General features: G+C 49.4%; 1 protein-coding gene across 4 annotated transcripts in view; it reads right to left on the bottom strand.

Moving 5' to 3' along the window:
- Positions 1-13,716, bottom strand: part of SPECC1 (sperm antigen with calponin homology and coiled-coil domains 1) — a 358,846-nt gene that overhangs the window by 20,353 nt on the left and 324,777 nt on the right. For all 4 annotated transcript variants that reach the window (XM_053568570.1, XM_053568569.1, XM_053568568.1 and 1 more), the window contains one exon: positions 7,694-7,810. In XM_053568570.1, coding sequence (XP_053424545.1) covers positions 7,694-7,810 — 117 coding nt within the window. The remainder of the gene's footprint in view (positions 1-7,693; positions 7,811-13,716) is intronic.

The following is a 13,716-nucleotide window of genomic DNA, read 5'->3' on the forward strand; positions in this document are numbered from 1 at the left end:
TAGAGACAGAGTCTCACTTTATGGCCCCTTGGTAGAGTGCCGTGGCATCACACAGCTCACAGCAACCTCCAGCTCCTGGGCTTAAGTGATTCTCTTGCCTCAGCCTCCCGAGCAGCTGGGACTACAGGCGCCCACCACAGCACCCAGCTATTTTTTTTTTTTGTTGTTGTTGCAGTTTGGCTGGGGCTGGGTTTGAACCCGCCACCCTCGGCATATGGGGCCGGCGCCCTACTCACTGAGCCACAGGCGCCGCCCAGAAGAAGACATTTCTAAACTAAATGTTTTATACAAAATATCCCCAAATCCTTGAGTCTGATTCTAATGAAACTGCTTATGTTTTCTAGGCTGATACTAAACACAGAAGAGATATAGTTTGTGCTGCAAAATTGCCCTGAAATACCCTGAGATCGTACACAGTGTCATATGAACAATTTAGACAAGATGGTTTTGGTTCACAACACTAACTTTTATTTACTTTGGCAGCAGCAAAATGCCAATGACCAGGTGTCACCACCCAGATACTCGTTCCACCACATGCTGCCACGGATACCACGGAGGCCAGAGGAGAGGCGGAAGCCGGGATGGCGGAAGCCAGGACGGCAGAAGCTCAGAGGGCCTCGCTTTGCCCACCGCCTGTGACCAGCAGCTGCAGCTCAGCCCAGAGGCCCGTGGCTCCCAGTGCTTCAGTCTCTGGACTGAAGGTGAGGGTCTGGGACCTCTGGCTCCAGGACAATCTAAGCACCCAACCTACAACAGGACTCTGTCGCTGGCAGGGCTAACAGGGGCTGCGCCAGGAAGGCCTGCGACCCGGACTGGAGGGAGGAGAGGTGCCGCTTCCAGCTGCTCCCTGTGTTCACATGTTAGACACTGACATAAATACACTCCATGCTACGTTATCACCAAAACCTGCTTAAGTGGAAGAGTTTCACAGGCTCACAGATAAATGCCCTATCCTTGGGCGGCGCCCGTGGCTCAGTAGGTAAGGCGCCGGCCCCATATACCGAGGGTGGCGGGTTCAAACCCGGCCCCGGCTGAACTGCAACCAAAAAAAAAAAAAAAAAAAATAGCCGGGCATTGTGGCGGGCGCCTGTAGTCCCAGCTACTTGGGAGGCTGAGGCAAGAGAATCACTTAAGCCCAGGAGTTGGAGGTTGCTGTGAGCTGTGTGATGCCATGGCACTCTACCGAGGGCCATAAAGTGAAACTCTGTCTCTACAAAAAAAAAAAAAAAAAAAAAATGCCCTATCCTTTTATAAAAAGAAAAAAAAGTCAAAGCCTTCCAGTGATTGTGTATCTCTTTAATGTCACAGAAGACGTCCTTGTTAGTTTTCATCCAAAATTTGATGCCAATGTCTGACTTACTTGCTTTAATACTTCCATGTGGGGGAGCATGATTTTTGGACTTTCTGGCTATCTACTGTTATACAATTTTAAGATTTTAATTTTAATACATTTTTATAGCCTCTCTTGGTGCCTCTTTTGAAGTATGTGTAAGTGTAAACTCCCCCCAAAAGCAAACAAATGAGAAACAAAAAGAGCCTCCCCAAGCCCTCCAACACTGAGCTGGACGCACCGTTCTACTCACACTAATAAAGTCTACGGCGTGCGCTGCATTCAAATTAGCTTGTTCCCCATGCGATCCAACTTCTAACGTGCTGCTGCTTCTAAGGGAACTGCTCCTGCCTCACCCCCTCGCGTGAGACCCCCTCACATGCTCAGCCTCATATCTCACACGTGTATGTGCCCCGCCGGCCCCACGTTCTGAAAACCCTCTTCCAGAAGTGTACTGAGTACAGAATCGGCACCAACAGAATGCTTCAGGGCAAGCCACACGTGGAGCAGTGGGGACCGTGTCCCTACAACCACTGCGCTCACAAATCCAACTCGAGGTGACCACGAAAGCAAATAGATCTGAAAATGAAAAGTTCCAGACAAGGCTTGGCACCTGTGGCTCAAGCAGCTAAGGAGCCACCTACATACACCAGAGCTGGCGGGTTCAATCCAGCCTGGGCCTGCCAAACAACAATGACAACTACCCGCCTGTAGTCCCAGCTGCTCGGGAGGCTGAGGCAAGAGAATTGCGTAAGCCCAAGAGTTAAGAGGTTGCTGTGAGCTGTGTGATGCCACGGCATTCTACCTGAGGGCGGTACAGTGAGACTCTGTCTCTACAAAAAAAAAAAAAAAAAAAAAAACAATGACAACTACAACCAAAAAATAGCCGGGTGCTGTGGCAGGCAACTGTGGTCCCAACTACTTGGGAGGCTGAGGCAAGAAAATCGCTTAAGCCCAGGAGCTGGAGGTTGCTGTGAGCTGTGATACCACAGCACTCTACCCAGGGCGACAGCTTGAGACCCTGTCTCAAAAAAAAAAAAAAAAACAGAGGAAAGAAAGAAAAATTCCAGACATGGGGGCTGATGGCCTCACAGACCCTCAGGCTTTCATGCGCTGCCTGGATTGCTCCCTGATGGTGGCAGGAGAGATACAGCAGAGAAATTCAACCCTATATGTAGAAAATAGGGGCCCCTGTCTCATAAGGACAACAGATGCCTTATCTATCACATCCACTGTGATGCCTGCCCGCCTACCACACACAGGCCCGTCCATGGGAGGCCACTGGGCAGCTGGCCATCAGTGCTCAGGAACAATGGACATCCCGAGAGACACAAAGGCTCAGCACGTGTGCATGAGAGCAAACACTTCTGGGCCCATCACTTCCCAACACGTCATACTGATTCAGGACAAAGATGCCCATTGGTCTGGGTGATGGAGGGCAGTGCCAGGCAAGGTGTGAGCTCACACTCACCACAGTTTTAGAAAGGTATTTCTGATTGTTTTGAATTGTTTGATGCCCACTATTTGTTCATTTACCTTCACAACATAGTATCAGAAAGGCAGACTAAAAAGTCAAGGAGAAGAGGGAAGAGACACCTCGGTGGCACCATGAGGCTGGCAATGGCCCTTGTCCCCAGGACATGGCCCCGGCTCTAAGGTTGTTCCTTCCTCGACCCTCTCCGGTCCTTCCCTAGACTCTCTCATGGGTCCTTCTCTTCGACCCTCTGCTGGACCTTCTCCTCAACCCTCTGCTGGTCCTTGTCCTCAACCCTCTGCTGGTCCTTGTCCTCAACCCTCTGCCGGTCCTTCTCTTCGACCCCCTCTTGATACTTCTCCTCAACCCTCCCCTGTTCCTTCTGACTCGAACCTCTCCTGGTCCTTCTCCTTGACCCTCTGCTGCTCATTCTCCTCGACCCTATCCTGATCCTTCTCCTCGACCCTCTCCTGGTCCATCTCCTCAACTCTCTGCTGGACCCTCTCTTCGAAACTCTGCTGGTCCTTCTCCTTGACACTTTCCTGGTCATTATCCTCGACCCTCTGCTGGGTCCTTATCCTTGATCCTCTGCTGGGGTCTCAATCATCTACTGGTCCTTCTCCTTGAATCTCTCCTAGTCCTTCTCATCGACCCTCTGCTGGGTCCTTCTCCTCGACACTCTGCTGGTCCTTCTCCTCGACCATCTGCTAGTCCTTCTCCTCAATAACCTGCTGGTCCTTCTCCTCAATAACCTGCTGGTCCTTCTCCTCTACCCTCTCCTGGTCCTTTGCTGCGATCCTCTCATGGTCCTTCTCCTCGACGCTTTGCCTGTACTTCTCCTCTACCCTCTGCTGGTTCGTCTACTTGATTGTCTCGTCCTTCTCCTCAATCCTCTCCCGGTCCTTCTCCTGGACCCTCTGCTGGTCGTTCTCCTCGACCCTCTGCTGGGTCCTTCTCCTTGACCCTCTGCTAGTCCTTCTCCTTGACCCTCTCCTGGTCCCTCTTCTCGACCTTCCCTAGTCCTTCTCCTTGACCCTCTCCTGGTCCTTCTCCTCGACCCTCTGCTGGACCTTCTCTTCAAACATCTGCTGGTCCTTCTCCTTGAAACTCCCTGGCCTTCTCTTCGACCCTCCCTGGTCCTTCTCCTCAAACCTCTCCTGGTCCTTATCCTCGATCCGCTGCAGGTTCTTCTCCTTGACCATCTCCTGGTTCTTCTCCTTGACCCTCTGCGGGTCCTTCTCTTCGATCCTCTGCTGGTCTTTCTCCTTGACCCTTTGGTGGTCCTTCTCCTCGACCCTGTCCTGGTGCTTCACTTTGATCCTCTCCTGGTCCTTCTCCTCAATTCTCCTCTGCTGGACCTTCTCTTCGAACCTCTGATGGTCCTTCTCCTTGACACTCCCTGGCCTTCTCCTCGACCCTCTGCTGTTCCTTCTCCTCAACCCTCTCTGGTCCTTCTCCTTGACCCTTTCCTGGTCCTTCTCCTCGAGCCTTTCCTGCTCCTTCTCTTCGACCTTCTCCTAGTCCTTTGCTTCAATCCTCTCCTGGTCTTTCTCCTCAGCCCTCTCCTGGTCCTTCTCCTAGACCCTCTGCTGGTCCTTCTCCTCGACCTTCCCCTGGTCCATCTACTCCATCCTCTCCTGGTCCTTCTCCTCAACCCTCTGCTGGTCCTTGTCCTCGACCCTCTGCTGGTCCTTCTCCTCGACCCTCAGCTGGGTCCTTGTCCTCGACCCTCTGCTGGTCCTTCTCCTCGACCCTCAGCTGGGTCCTTCTCCTTGACCCTCTGCTGGTCCTTCTCCTTGACCCTTTCCTGGTCCTTACTCTCGACCCTCTGCTGGTCCTTCTCCTCGACCCTTGACTGGTCCTTCTCCTCAACCCTCTGCTGGGTCCTTCTCCTCAACCCTCTGCTGGTCCTTGTCCTCGACCCTCTGCTGCATCCTTCTCCTGGACCCTCTGCTGGGTCCTCATCCTCGACCCTCTGCTGCATCCTTCTCCTGGACCCTCTGCTGGTCCTTCTCCTCGACCATCTGCTGGTCCTTCTCCTTGACCCTCTGCTGGGTCCTTCTTGACCTTCTGCTTGTCCATCTCCTCAACCCTCTCCTGGTCCTTCTCCTCGACCATCTCCTGGTCCTTCTCCTCAACCCTACCTGGTCCTTCTCCTTGAACCTCTCCTGGTCTTTCTCCTCGACCCTCTCCCGGTCCTTGCCCTCGATCCTCTGCTGGGTCCTTGTCCTCGACCCTCCCTGGTCCTTCTCCTCAACCCTCTCCTGGTCCTTCTCCTCAACCCTCTCCTGGTCCTTCTCCTCGACCCTCCCCTGTTCTTTGTCCTCGTCCTTCTCCTCGACCCTCCCTGGTCCTTGTCCTCGAACCTCTCCTGGTCTTTCTCCTCAACCCTCTCCTGGTCCTTGTCCTCAACCCTCTGCTGGGTCCTTCTCCTCGAACTTCACCTGTCCTTCTCCTCCACACCTCTTGGAGGACTATGGACCTGTGTGTATTGCTCAATTCTGATGGCTTTAAATGCTTCCTGTCCCTGTCCTGTCCAATGTGGTTGCTGCTCATGCCATGTGGCTATACAAACTAAAATCAATTAAAGTTCAAATTAAAAATTCAGTTCTTCAGATACATTAGCCACATTTAAATTGCTGAACAGCCCACATAGTTGGTGGCTGCTGTCTGGGCAGGATGATATAGAACATTTCCATCACCTCAGAAGCTCCCATCCGACAGGGTTGTTCTATTCACGATGACTACCAGGCCCGTATTCCATTTCTAAGCCCCTGTCTGATCTCTGTCATTGGTACCTGCGTATTTCATAGACACCTCACATTTAACATGACTTGAAACACAGCTTCCTCCTCACCCCAATGTTTAATATTCCTGTTTTAACTGGCTTCACAAATTATAAAATAAAATCCCACATGAACGTGCTTTAAGATTTTAGTACACTCTGAGGCAGTTACTGTCATGAGTGGGTGATAAGCGGGGACACACACACTCTCTCGCTGCCAGTTCAAGCTGTGGACAACCTTCACACTTTAAAGCATTTCATCATTTTGCTCAGTTATTATCATTGCCATGATCATTTTAGGGCTTTTGAAAAAGCCTGATGTGGAAGAATCAAGATAGGACTTTTCAATACGCTCTCACCATCTCAGAAAAAGGCCCTGTCAAACACAGCCCCTGGGAGTTGTCCTCTACCCTTCCTCCCCTCTGCTATGCTCTGTCTGAGTACAGCTAATGTTGTATCTCAAACCTGTTCTGCATCCCAGGGCCCAGTGACAGGAGAAGCCGAGGACACTGGGTGTCTTGCTGACTGGGTGTCTTGCAACAGCCTCCTCACGGGAGCTCCTTCTTCATTCTTGCTCTCCCTTCAGTTCATCTTTTCACATAGCAGCCAGAAAGATCTTTTAAAAGACCATCTCAGTCTCACTAATCAGAAAGAGATCCCGGTAACACACAACACCGTGTTTCTCTCTCGACTCCTTCAGAACTTATATGCAGGTGGGTAACTGTTCATTTACAATTCTACTTGTTAAAAGCTTACCCACTTATTTTCTGTCTACCTCGTGAAGATACAGAATGTCTCTACTGCTCACTGCTGTCTTTATCACTGTGCACAAAATAATTCTTAGCAAGAATTTTTTTTTTTTGTAGAGACAGTTTCACTTTACCGCCCTCGGTAGAGTGCCATGATGTCATACAGCTTACGGCAATCTCCAGCTCTTGGGCTTAAGGGATTCTCTTGCCTCAGCCTCCCAAGTTGGTGGGACTATAGGCGCCTGCCACAATGCCTGGCTATTTTTTTGTTGCAGTTGTTGTTGTTTTAGTTGGCCCAGGCCAGGTTCGAACCCGCCAGCCTCGGTATATGCGGCCAGTGCCCTACCCACTGAGCCACAGAAATTCCTATTGGGTGGCTCAGTGCAGGGTCCAGCCCAGCATTTTCTAAAGTAAACTCTGGGGAATATTTTGTGAAATATTCCAGGTCAGGGGTTGGCAAACTATTGCCCATGAGCCATTCTGGGCTGAGATTGCCTGGGTGTTTAAAAATTATCTTTATTCTTTTTTTTTTGTGGTTTTTTTTGGCTGGGGCTGGGTTTGAACCCACCACCTCTGGCATATGGGACCAGCACCCTACTCCTTGAGCTACAGGCGCCGCCCTATTCTTAAGGTTTATTACATACTTCCCACTTCACAGAAAAACTGCCTATCTTGTAAAACGTGAAAACTTTATGTTTTATTGGTACACAGTCATGCCCGTTTACTCACATATCCCACTTTAGCCCAATGGTAGAGTTGAGCTGTTGTGACAGACCAAGCGATCCACAAAACTTATTGCTTGGCTCTTAACAAGAAGTTTGTCAACCCTTTTTTATAGGTTATTATAATAAAATAATTAATTAAAAGGTTATGTGGATCTGATGTATGTTGGATTACATTAAAAATCTTGTAGAGCTCTCTAATGTAAGGCTCCTTGGAGTCTTGTGTTATGGACAGTGCACTCTCTAAAATGTGATATAATAAACAGTTTCCCAAGCTTATTTGAGCAGTGCTTGCTGGTTCTCTGTAGATTGTGAAATGTGCTGGCCAAGGTCGTGAAACCATGAAGGTGAGATTCCATCGGGGCTTTCTCTGGAAAGCATCAAGAGAAACTTCCTAGTGGTCACAGTAAACTGGTCATTACTGCTTTTTCCTAAGTAATGAGGTCTCCTGAGAAGGGAAACTGAGGAATATTTGCTGAGATGGGATTCCAGGGTGTAGTCACATGTCTAGTAGTTAGCTGTGCATGGAATCAATATCCCAACTTCTGTTCCTGGTCTATAAACCCCTACCAATTGGGGTGTAACAACCAGGCATTCCCCTTGCTTCTCCCAGAGGATGACTGCGTGACTTACCTTCTCCTGACTGTTCAGCTCCTGGTAGGGGATGTGGGCAGGCAGGTAGGTGTGGAGCAGAGCACAGAAGGCCAGGCCGTCACTCCAGCTGCTGCTGAAATTGGTGATGTCAATGTTCTGTGTGGAGGAAAGGTGGCATTAATCAAACATCATGGAATATGAGGGAAATTGTGATAAAAGATGAAAACCCATCTGTAGGTTTTCAAGTAAGGCAACATAAGAATAAACTACCCAAATTTGCTGAGTGTGCATTTCATTTCGGTACTAGGGACAGCTTGGGGTTGCCAAATCCATTCACAAAATAGCACGAGAAAAAGGAGGGAATTTCTATCTGCTCTATGGAGGGTCACTCTACAGCAGTGGTTCTCAACCTGTGGGTCGCGACCCATAGGAACTGAATTAAAGGGTCACGGCATTAGGAAGGTTGAGAACCACTGCTGTAAAGACTCTGACACATCTTTTTTTTTTTTTTTTTTTGTTTTTTTTGGCCGGGGCTGGGTTTGAACCCACCACCTCCGGCATATGGGACCGGTGCTCTACTCCTTGAGCCACAGGCGCCGCCCTAAGACTCTGACACATCTTATTGTCACATTAATCCACTGATCAGTTTCAGCATTTCCCAGACTTATTTGGTCACGGAAGAATCACACTAGCACTACCACCACCATCTACATAAACACCGATTACAATGGCAGACCAAGATAAGACCTTGAAGCTGCGCAGGGCAGGTGTAGAGCTGGCTCCTGCTGCTACACTCTTCTCTGCAGGCTCCTGCTCAGCCCCTCTCCACTAGCACACCAACAAGTACCACTTCACAGGGAAAAGGAGCTCCTCCTTCAGGATAGGGGCAGACTGGTGGCTGCATAGCACACAGTGATAAGGAATCTAACGTCCAACTTTGAACCTCAGCCCACAGAGAAGATGGCTTCTGAAGAATCCCAGGCAGGTGTCCAGGCCACCTGGGGACTCCATGCATGTCCACCTCTTAGGTCCCCAGACTGGTCCCCTACCTGCTGACCCCAACCAAGTTTTCTTCCTTGGACTTAAAAAGCTTGACTCAAATAAAATGTCAGGTTCCAAAGCCCACCGATGCTATAATGCTTGGGTTGTTTTATACAGTGGTTGCTTAAAGCATTGGTGAGGGGCCTTGTAAGGGACTGTAGAAGTGGGCACAGTTAGGGCTTACCTGAGTTTTAGGTGTGTGTTCTGAGCAGTTTGCAGGCAGTAAGAGGAAGTGGGCAACTACAGGACTCCTTCCTGCAATCTTCCCACCCCACACTCTGTCCTGAGGGACAGGTAGCCAGCCAGCAAGGCCGGCACAGACAGAGGCATGCTGAGGTGAGAATCTTTCTGCTGCAACGGTCTCTCCTCCCTCTCCCCTAATGGCAGATGCAGCATTACCACAGTCAACTTCAACACCTAAGAAGCAACTGCAGCTTAGAGAGGAAGGGGAACAAGGCATGGAATTAACATGGAGCAGGGAAGGAGAGCTTATGGAATTCTTCTCTAGGTGTGTGTACAGAAGTTTTGGAGAACAAACATAGAGTAGAATATGGCATAATGTTCCCACGATGTTTCCTTAGGGACTTGGAATCCAGCAAATGGCCATTTTTTTAAGACAAGAATCTCACTTTGTCACCCTCGGTAGAGTGCCGTCATGGTGTCACAGCTCACAGCAATTTCAGATTCTTGGGCTCAAGTGATCCTCTTGCCTCAGCCCCCTGAGTAGCTGGGACTACAGGTGCCTGACACAACACCCAGCTTATTTTTCTATTTTTAGTAGATACAGGGTCTCACTCTTGCTCAGGCTGGTCTTGAACTTCGGAGCTCAAAGGATCCTCCCAGAGTGCTAGGATTACGGGTGTTTGAGTCACTACACCCAGCTCATTGAGTTAACAAGATTTTTCGAGAGTTTGTTCAAGGCAGCTAGCCCTTAGCAATGAGGTTGGCCAAATGCCTCATTTTACAGGTAAACGAATCAAGGCTGGAGGAAGTGGTGTCCCATTTCATACACGGCATTTACCTGAGCAAGGTGGACACCAGGAACCCTAGTCCCCATCTTTCTATCAAGCCTTTTCTCAATTCTAGTCAGAGACTCTGGACCCCAGAATGTCCCCTAAAGCACCAGTTTTCAGGAAGATGACATGTTCTCAAGTGTGCTTTTTAATCCCATTTACCCAGGGAAGGATATCTGGCTGAAAGCAACACCGACCATAATAACATCTGTGTATTCCGGTTTCACGACTCAAGGACAACCAACTTCCAACTGTTAGGCAGGAGTGTTACACAGAAGTCTGAGGACACCCTCGAGGGAAGGGCCCTGCTGGTTTCAGGCTGACTATGTAATGGCTGGGACCACTGCTGAGCTGAAATCATGCAGATTTCTGGCTTCCAAATCTCTTTGTACTCAACAGCTACCTAATGAGACCTGGATACTGCTTTAGAAACTGGAAACATGTTGCTTTTATATCCTCTGAAGAATGTATGTTTGAAAAAACAGGAAAGAAATGGTCAGGGGGCTGTGACCCATGGAGTTCACTTGGTCTCAAGCATTCAAACCAGATGTTATAGACAGCAAATCCTGGGAAGGCACGAGACGGGGGTGGGCCGGCCTGGCCTCCAGAGGCGCGAAGAGCATTGCAGCTCTTACCAATTCTGCCTTCCGTCCCTCCGTTCTTTGCCAAGCACAAGCTGCCTGAGATCTCATGTCCAAATCCATCTCTGATGGTGCTTGTCATGTAGGGAAGGAAAGCTGGACTCTGTTTCCAGAGACCACTTGTTGATGTTTACACTGATGCTCAAGCCATGATCAAGATAAAAGCTCCTGAAGTATGAATCCTTAAATATAAAGCTCCCATGATGGTGATGGGGGTGGTGGTGGTGGTGGTGGTGGTGAAAGGGCAGTGATGTGGTGAGTATCCATGCACATGGCAAGTAGCCTTATACCCTTGTGACAGACAGGAAAGCTAGAGCAAAAAGAAGTGCTGCTAGTCAGGGTGAGGACCAACACCAGTTCCGTCAGACTCCAAAGACACTGCACAGGGGACAGAGAGGAAAGGGCCTGGGCAGGATGACCACTGCAGGAGTCCAGTCCTATTGGCAGTGGGAGAGCAGACCCTCAGCTCGCTCGACTCACATCTGGGGTGAGAGTGAAGGACAAAGCTGAGGGTGGCAGAGAGTAGAGTCTAGCGGGAATCAGGGGGGAGCTTGGACTCTTCCATCCTTGTGAGTTAAAGAAACTAGACCACACTTTCTGTGGCCAGACCAGGGCCACCAGGAGCAGGCTCCTGAGTGGACAGCATCACTCTCTGCACACTGGTCAGTCTCCCTGTGCCGAGGAGCTTGTATGTCCAAACAAGCCAGATTTTCCTTCCCAAATAAACTTTATAGCTAAAGCTTTCAATAGTTGCTAAATCTTTCTTTTCCTAAAACATGAGAATATTTTATGAGCACTTACATCTTGTGCCATCTATGGCACAAATGTGAGATTTCTTTTCCTATGCACCATCTTCACAAGATTTTTTTTTTTTTTATATTATGTTTTTTATTTATTTATTTATTTTTTTTTGTGGTTTTTGGCCGGGGCTGGGTTTGAACCCGCCACCTCCGGCATATAGGACCGGCACCCTACTCCTTGAGCCACAGGCGCCGCCCTCTTCACAAGATTTTTGAGAGGCCAGACAGATCCAAAAGCCTGGCCATGCTACCTGTCTTAAGCCTGGACAGCACCCCAAGCCTACTAAGAACGGTACTGAAAATAGTTCTTAAACTATTGAGCAATAGGGTGAGGCTAACATCTGGTGAGATCCACGCCATGATTGAAACACATCCAACAAAATGATGCATAAACTCAGGGGCGCTCTGGGAGCCTGGGTGCCCCAGGACAGACCCCGGCACTCAGCAGCAAGACCACCAGGAACCAAGCGAGAAAAAAGAGGAAGCATCCTCCAAGAGAAAGCAACGATCATAAAAATTCCAACCTAGCCCTGTAAACAACCCCCACATCTTGGTCAGCAAAGGCTTCTCTTCACAAGGGTGATCTCCACGTTTCTCACTGGTGCTGCTCTGGTGACAGCAGAGACGGGCACTCCAGTTGTGAGCCACAACGTCACATTCACCCCAGGAACACCGCGCCAGCAAATGGAAACACTGCCCTTTCATCTCTGAGCGGGATAATGCCAAGTATATTGCCCTCAGGCCATTTGAAATTGTCCCTGATTCTGTTTGAGCACAAAGACTATCAATAGCTCCCAGCTCCATACAGCTGGCCGGGCCCTGGAAGACACGTGTGTTCATGACACCTCGAGTATGAGGATGGAGCATCACATACATCACAGTGGCTGCTTTGCTGTTCATGTTATGACCAGACTGGTTTCATTTCCGATCCACGGGTATGATTTCAGGGAGGAGGGGTCAGCTGATGTGCGGCGGCACACTTTGATGGGGCTCACATTTTTCCATATAGAGATAAAATGAACCACAGGAAAGAGATGAGTCCATATATACTTTACTGGAGCTCCCTCATGTCATTTTGGAAAAGCCACATAGCTTAAATCACTGCTCCCTGTGCACCCATCTACAGTGGCTGTAAAGTTGCGTAGGATGCAGGGGGGGCGCTCCCCCCAGCAGATCCAGGGGAGGCAGGGAGGCTGAGAATGGTGGTGCCACTTTAAGCAAAGAGCAGACTTAAAGGACCTGGGTGGCTTGGGGCTAGCACAGTCTTCCCAGAGGTCCTGCAGACGGGCTGTAGAGGACAGCCACATTGGTGCTCACGGGGCTCTGAGTGGTTGGTTTCCTGGATTAGAAAAGCCTCTTGCCCTGGGGCAGCTGGGAGCTAGGGCAGGGTGTGTGGGTCCCAGCTGAGTGGGCTAAGATGTGGTCCTCCTGCAGTGAGCAGAGAGGTCCAGGACACCAGGGAAGACTAGACCAATGTCCTGGATAATGGGCAGAAATACAAATGGGCTTTGGTGACTGGGCCAGCCCCAGGCACCACAGGAAGTCAGCTAAGTACATACACCTAGATAAGGGTAAAAAGCCAGATATTTGGCTAGAGATGATTGGAAATGGCTCAGGTCTTAGAGCAGAGGGAGGCCAGTTTTGCCAAACTGGTGGGAACAGTCCTCACTGTTCACAGATGCGGCCTGTGACTCAGACCAGAGACTAAGAATAAAAACACAAGTGACCTCCAGGGATGTTAACATGATATGCTACTTTTCCCAGTTATCATTCATCTGAGTCTTAGTGGTTCATTAAAAGAATAACACTAGAAGGAAGTGAAAAACGGCCTATGAGGCATTCTACAGGGGGAACCTTCAAGTATTTTCCTTGACACAATCCCTGAGTAAGGCTGGAGCGGAGGCTGATACCGGAGGGAGCTGGAAGAGGATTCTGGGCGCTGGCAATGCTGTGGTTCTGGACCCGGATGCTAGTTACTTGGATGTGTTTACTTGGTAAAAATCCCCATGTACATGTACAATGAAAAAGAAAGGGAGGGGGACGCGGATCCCATGAGGGACTGCAGCGCCATCGTCCTCTCTGATGCTAACATTTGGAATTTATATGCTACAAGGTTTACTAGGAAAAGGCAGAGCAACAGCAGAAAGAAACTCGCTGATTATTTTCCCCAGGGAAGTGGTAGTTACTCATTGCAAATTATCTTTAACTTTCCCTAAGATATAAATACCTTAGCGATATTTCTGAGTGGGTTTATGGAACTTTTTAATGGAAGGAAGTCTTAGACATAAAAAAAGGAAGTCAAGCATCTCCAAAATTGGTTAAGTCTGTAGGAACACTCAGAAGAAAATTTTGTTGCAGAATTTTGTCCCCCTCAATGTAGCAAGTCATTTGAGAAAAGTGAAGACTGAGGTTATACAAGGGAATGCAGAGCCCTAACTCAGGGCCTGTCCTGGAGCACCTGAGGTCGCGGCCAGAACTCCAGAGGGGCCAGTGTAGAGGAACGCTCATCAGCAAGGCAGCAGGACCCGGCAAAGCAAACCTCAACATCACACAGTGTTTGCTTCCAG

The sequence above is a fragment of the Nycticebus coucang genome, chromosome 18 (assembly GCF_027406575.1).
Source record: "Nycticebus coucang isolate mNycCou1 chromosome 18, mNycCou1.pri, whole genome shotgun sequence".
In the NCBI taxonomy this organism is placed as follows: domain Eukaryota; kingdom Metazoa; phylum Chordata; class Mammalia; order Primates; family Lorisidae; genus Nycticebus; species Nycticebus coucang.